The sequence below is a fragment of the Dreissena polymorpha genome, chromosome 3, assembly GCF_020536995.1.
Source record: "Dreissena polymorpha isolate Duluth1 chromosome 3, UMN_Dpol_1.0, whole genome shotgun sequence".
Lineage (NCBI taxonomy): Eukaryota > Metazoa > Mollusca > Bivalvia > Myida > Dreissenidae > Dreissena > Dreissena polymorpha.
In genome coordinates this window covers 28,691,576-28,699,240 of record NC_068357.1, presented here as the reverse complement: position 1 = coordinate 28,699,240, position 7,665 = coordinate 28,691,576, and the positions used below count along the sequence as shown (strand labels likewise).

General features: G+C 36.0%; 1 protein-coding gene across 1 annotated transcript in view; it reads right to left on the bottom strand.

Annotated features, from left to right (window-relative positions):
- Positions 1–186: 186 nt before the first annotated feature.
- LOC127873447 (CCAAT/enhancer-binding protein zeta-like) overlaps positions 187–7,665 on the bottom strand; it is a 66,338-nt gene continuing 58,859 nt past the window's right edge. Inside the window, exons 26-30 of the mRNA XM_052417313.1 lie at positions 5,588–5,766; positions 4,727–4,809; positions 4,216–4,264; positions 3,459–3,540; positions 187–415 (exon numbers count right to left, since the gene is read on the bottom strand). Of these exons, the coding sequence (XP_052273273.1) occupies positions 255–415; positions 3,459–3,540; positions 4,216–4,264; positions 4,727–4,809; positions 5,588–5,766 (554 nt within the window). The 3' untranslated portion in view covers positions 187–254. The remainder of the gene's footprint in view (positions 416–3,458; positions 3,541–4,215; positions 4,265–4,726; positions 4,810–5,587; positions 5,767–7,665) is intronic.

Below are 7,665 nucleotides of genomic sequence, written 5' to 3'. Positions count from 1 at the left end.
TTCTAATAACACTCTTCATATGCAGTATTACATGTTTAAAGGCTAGAGTATACTGATTAAAATCATCACAGTATACTGATCAATATGTTCAGTTCAATCAAAAGCGTCATATAATTCTAATAATATTAAAAGCCAAACAATTCAAAGAGAAATGAACACATATCATAATTACATCTGGTTTTATTTAAAACGTATAGAACATTGCATCTGCTTTCCAGACATATAAGAACAAGCTACAAAAGTTTTTTAACAGTCTATTTCCTTCTTCCAGGCTTTCCTTGAAATTGTCCACGCTTTCCACCTTGTTTTCCTTTGGAGAATTTTTTCCCACCCCTCTGCTTGTTGAATGGCTGCTTTCGGGTCGGCCCTCGCAGCCATCTGTCCCTGTCTGCCTCCCACTTGAGCTGCTTTGCATCTAAATTCAACAAGAAAATAGGTTTAAAAACAGTCTGCACAGGCTAATCTGGAATAACACTTTCCACTTTTATGGAAGTTTTTATATATAGAAAGTCTCTTTTTAAAAAAAATCCATTTTAGGTGGAAAATGTCCTCCATAATAAGCCTGTGTGGACTACACCGGCTAATCAGGGACAACACTTTCCACTTGTATGGAAGTTTTTGTTTATAGAAAGTTTATCCAAAATTTAAATCCGGGCATAAAGCACCCATCTTGAAATGAAGTTGTACACACCCTATAAGGAATAACTATCTTTACTGTATAAACAAGAAACCGTCGGAGACGGGTGATGCTCCCCAAAGGTTTTTTTTGTCACAATATTGCACTATATATTCAGATAAAAGGAAACGTCTTGAGGGCACAGTAGTTGGGGGACAAGAATTTTTTTACAGAAAATTTCAAAGGGCCATAACTGTGAAAAATCATCCGACTAGAACCTGCTGACAATATGCACATCTCCTCTTGGTAGTGAAGCTTCCCATAAATTTCATTTAATTCAGGTAATTAGTTGCTGAGAAATAGCCTGGACAAGAATTGCACTATATGTACAGTTAATGGAAAATTTCAAAAATTTCAAAGGGCCATAACTCTGTGAAAAATCATCCAACCAGACCCGCTGATAATATGCACATCTCCTCTTGGTAGTGAAGCTTCCCATAAAGTTTTATTAAATTCCGGTCATTAGTTTTTGAGTGAAAGCCTGGACAAAAATTGTGCACAGACGGACACACGGACGGACAGACGAAGCGGTGACTACACTATGAATATGAAAAAGAAAGTGTTCTTGTTGTGAACAAATATAAATACAGCTCTGGAATGGGAAATATCAACAATATTTGAAATAAAGTTATCCTTGAGCACTTATAAAATATTTGCAATAATAAAAACAAGAGGGCCATGATGGCCCTGAATCGCTCACCTGACTTCCCAAATACAATCCCAACCCAGATTCATCAAGATAAACATTCTGACCAAATTTCATAATGATTAGATGAAAACTGTGACCTCTATTGTCTACACAAGGTTTTTCTATTATTTGACCTAGTGACCTAGTTTTTGACCCCAGGTGACCCAAATACAATCCCAACCCAGATTTCATCAAGATAAACATTCTGACCAAATTTCATAAAGATTGGATGAAAAACTGTGACCTCACTGTCTGACTGACTAATGGGGTTGTTTACCCTCGGGACTTCGGTTGCCCGAGCACACTGCTTAACATAAAACTCTGCATAAAAAGGTCGAAAACGGCCATAAAATGGACAGCCCGATTTTACTGGGCTGTACCATTGATATAAATAGAAAACTTTGCAGTGTTGGTGCGGTGCCTTAATAAAAATCTATGGATAAAAATATCTATCCTTATTTTAGAAGCTCTAAAAAAACGCAGTACTATACACTGGCTGGGCCTAACGCTGTTAAAAAGGCCTCACTGTCTACACGAAGTTTTTCTATTATTTGACCTAATGACCTAGTATTTGACCCCAGATGACCCAAATACAATCCCAACTCAGATTTCATCAAGATAAACATTCTGACTAAATTTCATAAAGATTGGATGAAAACTGTGACCTCTATTGTCTAAACAAGGTTTTTCTATTATTTGACCTAGCGACCTAGTTTTGACCTAATGACCTAGTTTTTTACTCCAGATGACCCAAATACAATCCCAACCCAGATTTCATCAAGATAAAAATTCTGACCATATTTCATAAAGATTGAATGAAAACTGTGACCTCTACTGTATACACAAACAAATTGTTGACGGTTTTTCTATCATTTGAACTAGTGACCTAGTTTTTTACCTCAGATGACCCAAATACAATCCCAACCCAGATTTAATCAAGATAAACATTCTGACCAAATTTCATAAAGATTGAATGAAAACCGCAACCTCTATTGTCTATACAAGGTTTTTCTATTATTTGACCTAGTTTTTTACCTAGTGACCTAGTTTTTGACCCCAGATGACCCAAATACAATCCCAACCCAGATTTTATCAAGATAAACATTCTGACCAAATTTCATAAAGATTGGATGAAAACTGTGACCTCTACTGTCTACACAAAAATTTTCTACTATTTGACCTAGTTTTTGACCTAGTGACCTAGTTTTTTACCTCAGATGACCCAAATACAATCCCAACCCAGATTTCATCAAGATAAACATTCTGACCAAATTTCATAAAGGTTGGATGAAAACTGTGACATCTAGTGTCTACACAAGGTTTTTCTATTATTTGACCTAGTTTTTGACCTATTGACCTAGTTTTTTACCCCAGATGACCCAAATACAATCCCAACCAGATTTCATCAAGACAAACATTCTGACCAAATTTCATAAAGATTGGATGAAACCTGCGACCTCTATTGTCTACACAAGGTTTTTTCTATTATTTGACCTATTATGTGACCTAGTTTTTTACCTAGTGAGCTAGTTTTTGACCCCAGATGACCCAAATACAATCCCAACCCAGAATTCATCAAGATAAACATTCTGACCAAATTTCATAAAGATTGGATGAAAACTGTGCCCTCTACTGTCTACACAAACAAATTGTTGACGGACGCACACACGCACACACAACGGACGCCGGACATCACACGGTCACATAAGCTCACCATGTCACTTCGTGACAGGTGAGCTAATAAGACCAACCTGGCATAATTATAAATAAATTGAAAAATCCAGATATAGAAGCTAAAGATACAATTACTTATTGTCATAATTAAAATCCATGAAGTTGTACAGCCAAACTCCATCGTACTGAATAAGGAAATACATGCGAGACGCACTCTGTTAAAACTGAGCTTAATGTTTGTGTGTTGAGGGTCATCCAGATTAGCCCGTGCAGTCTACAGGGGAATCAGGAAACAGGGAAAACACTTTCGGCCAAGACATATACATATTAAGCACAGTTTTTCCAGAGGTAGTCTCATATTTGCAGTTATACCCATACATTCCTGCCACACAAACAATCTCTGTATAGTGGTGTACTTACGGGCCTTGTCCGTATTAGCAAATGCATGTGATCCAGACATGTTGATCTTGGAACCTCCTGTCTCATCCAACATGTCCCCAAACTGCAAACACAGATACATGTTTAAATGTTTAATCAAAAACAATTCTGCTTGTTCTGGGAAAACAGGTCTTAATTCTTGTGCGTCAAATGTTGCAAAAATTTTATAAAAGCGGAAAGTGTTGTCCCTCATTAGCCTGTGCCAACTTCACAAGATGATTTGGGGCACTGCCTTAAGCACATGCATCAAGCATGATTTTCCCACAGCACGTCTCACATGTAACTAAAAACATTTGTACAATGCTATTTGTGGATCATTATTGACACTTGTCAATTTTTATGTAAAATTCTTGACCTTGTCTAAAATCTATTCATTACTAAGTAAAATCTATGAAGTCAAAATATGCATGTGGGTAAACTGTCGTCACAGATTAGCCAGTGCAATCTGCACACGCTGAACAGGGACAACACTTTCTGCCTAAACCGAATTTTTGTTTAAAAGCGACTTACTTTCATCGAAAAATATCATAAAACCAGAAAGTGTCTTTCCTTATTAGCCTGTGTGGACCGTTCACGCAAATCTGAGACAACACTTCATGCATATACATAAAGCCTGATTATCTCACAGCAAGGCTCAAATCTAAGAATATATGATCAAACAGACAACTCAACAAATATCCTCGACTCAACCATAACATAAAACTTAGCGGTCCCTTAATCCCTGGTATGTGCACATTACCTGCTCTGCAGCTGTATATATATCAGCACTGGCACCAGTCTTTGCCTTCCTGAAATATATGGATACACAATATATATCCCTTGTGCTGAAAAAACTGGTCTTAAGGCATATGCGTTAAGTGTCTTCCCATATTAGGCTTTGCAGTCTGTATAGGCTTATCAGAGACAAAACTTTTGCTATTTGTGAATTTTAAGTTTGAAGTAGGTCTCTTTAAAACGAAAATTCAGTTAAGGTGGAAAGGGTCCTCCCTGATTAGCCTATTGCAGTCAGCAATAGGGTACAACACTAGGCATATGCATTGAGCCCACTTTTACAATAACTTGACTCAATTTCACCTTCCTAGTTTAGTTAAGACAGCAACATACAAGTCTAACTGGAAACACAATCAGTATATTATGTATAAGAATCTGCAACAGATAAAACCATTATGTAGAATTTTGCTAGCATTTGATTACAATGAATATATATCAAAGACTTTTGTTCAAATGTGCATATTAACATGCTCCCTTACTTGGACTTGTTCAGCTTTTGGGGCAAAACTTTCAAGCTGCCTTCCTCTTTTGCCCTTTGCGTGGACATCTTCACTAAACTCATCTGGATAAATAATCAGCAAGTAAATCATCATTTACATGCAGCAGCAAAAACAATCATCAGAAAGCAGACACTTTAGCACAATCTATTATACATGTATACTACTTACCAAATTAAACCACAAAGAAAAACCACTCATGAACAAGAATATTGCCAAGCAATATAGTCCTCTACCGGCTCACCATTGTCAGAAATTCCACCATTGTCAGATATTTTTTATTTGTTGCCATAGCAACCAGAATTTTCGACGTAGGAACACATTGAAATGACGTGCATAATGTCCATATTGCCATCTATCCATGTTTCAAGTTTCATGACAAAATATTAAGAACTTTTAAAGTTATCGCAGGATCCAGAAACCACCATTTTCAGCAGTATTTCTAGTCTATTTGTTGCCATAGCAACCAGAATTTTAGACGTAGGAACAAAATAAAATGACGTGCATAATGTCCATATTGCCATCTATCCATGTTTAAAGTTTCATGAAAAAATATTAAAAACTTTTTAAGTTATCGCAGGACAGACAGACAGACGGACGGACGGACGGACGGACGGACAAACAGACAGACAGGCAGACAGACAGACAGACAGACAGACAGACAGACAGACAGACAGACAGACAGACAGAGCGCAAACCATAAGTCCCCTGAAACCGGTAGGGGACAAAAAGTAAAACAATAATTCTTATGTTCATAAAAACAATAGGTTAAATGACAGTAATATTTATGTTGTCAGTTTTTGTTTATCACCAATCTTAAATCTTCATTCATTAACTGCTCACCATCAGAAAATTGGATATCTTCCTCATCAAAGTCCACATCCTTGTCATCAAACTCTCCCCATCTGCCTCTATCTCCCCTCCATCTCCTTCCAAGTCGTCTCCACTCTCCAACTGATCAGCAAACTCCTCGACATCAGCAAAGTCTCCGTTGTCATCATCAGACGTGTCTTCCATCTCATCTGTTACAAGTACAATTTAGCCTTGTTCTCGGAAAAGTGGGTTTAATGCATGTGTTAAAGTGTTGTCTGTCACTTTTCGCGTACACTGGATTTTTGTTTAAAACAGACCTCCTTTATACAAAAAATTCCATGAAGCAAATTGTCATCCCTGATAAGCCTGAGCAGACTGCACAGGCTTATCTTGGATGACACTCTTTGCACATGCCTTGAACCCTTTATTTCAAGAGCAAGGCCAAAATACTGTAAATAAGCAAGGATCACACGTTTTATTAATAACTAGATATGTGTTTGTCAGAAACACTATGTCCCCTTTTGCACCGCTTTGAGGCTATATATTTGACCTTTGATCTTGAAGGATGACCTTGACCTTTCATCACTCAAAATGTGCAGCTCCATGAGATACACATGCATGCCAAATATCAAGTTGCTATCTTCAATATTGCAAAAGTTATTGCAAAATGTTAAAGTTTGACCAAACAAACCACCCAACCAACCAACAAACCAACGGACAGGGCAAAAACAATATGTCCCCCACTATAGTGGTGGGGGACATAAAAATCAGCACAACACGCTATTGACAATATCATATGCAAGAAAATAATCTAACAACACTGTTTTATGTGAATTTGGAATAAGACATCAAACTGGGAATGGACATCATTTTGGTGATTTTCTCAAAAAAACTATTAATTTCATGATCTGAATTTATTTTTGTAATATTTTATCTATACTTCAAGCTTAATAAGCATGATTTTTTCATTAACAGTGATTGTATTTTTATCTTTTTTACTGTATTTTTTTAAACTGTGTTCATGTGCCGCATGGACTCAGTTTTATTTTATGAGGATTAAAAAAAAATAAAAAAAATCCAGTTTTGTAGTAAAATCAATTTAAATGATGCTATTATATTTGCAAGGACCGGTATCTATTTTAATTATAATATGTCAATCTAAATAAATACAACATGTAAAACTGCATTTTATGCACTGTTGAAAAAAACATAATTTATTCCCCAATTGATTGTCTTATTCCAACTTCACATAATACTGTGTTTAACCTTTTATTTTATTTTAAGTCATGAAATAAACACAATAGTAAAGATATAAATTGAGTTTTTAGAAAAAAAATCCAGATTACCCCTTTATAAATGAAAAATTTTAATATTTAAGAATCATACCTGTTATAAGATAACTGGAGATAAAGAATTTGATAATTCACAGGCCCCGTGTTCACAAAACGATTTTGCAATCGAAAATCAATTTTAACTGACATCGATTTTCATATTTGCCTTTTCAACTACAATGGAAATCCATTTCAATATGACAAGCAAAATCGATTTTCGATTCCAAAAATGTTTTGCGAACACAGGGCCATATTGGTAATATAATTGGATATTAAACAGAAAACCGAACAAATATTTCATATGTATACATCCAAATAGAAAATAAAAAAATCCCCTTTTTGTTTCAAAGTTTTATTAATTGTTCTTACAAGAAATGCTATTTCTTGCAAAAATTAAAAACAAGAGCTGTCAGAGCACAGCGCGCTCGACTATTCGAGTGCTTGACAGTATAACGTAAGCCATCATGGGGAAATTATTCATATTCAATAATTTATAAGACGATCTTTCAAAAATAAAAAAAGGAAAAATATTATTATTTTTTTTTTTTTTGGGGGTGGGGGGGGGGTAGGGGGATTGAGAGGGGTGTATAATGTGGGGTGTAGTCATTTATTAGATGATCTTTAAAAAAAAAGGAAAAAAAAATTCAGGGGGTGGGGGGTTCGGGGGGGGGGGGGGTTTGATGAGGGGGGGGGTATAATGTGGGGTGTGGTCATTTATAAGATGATCTTTCAAAAATAAAAAAGTAAAAAAAATGGGGGGGTGGGAGGTGGGGGGGG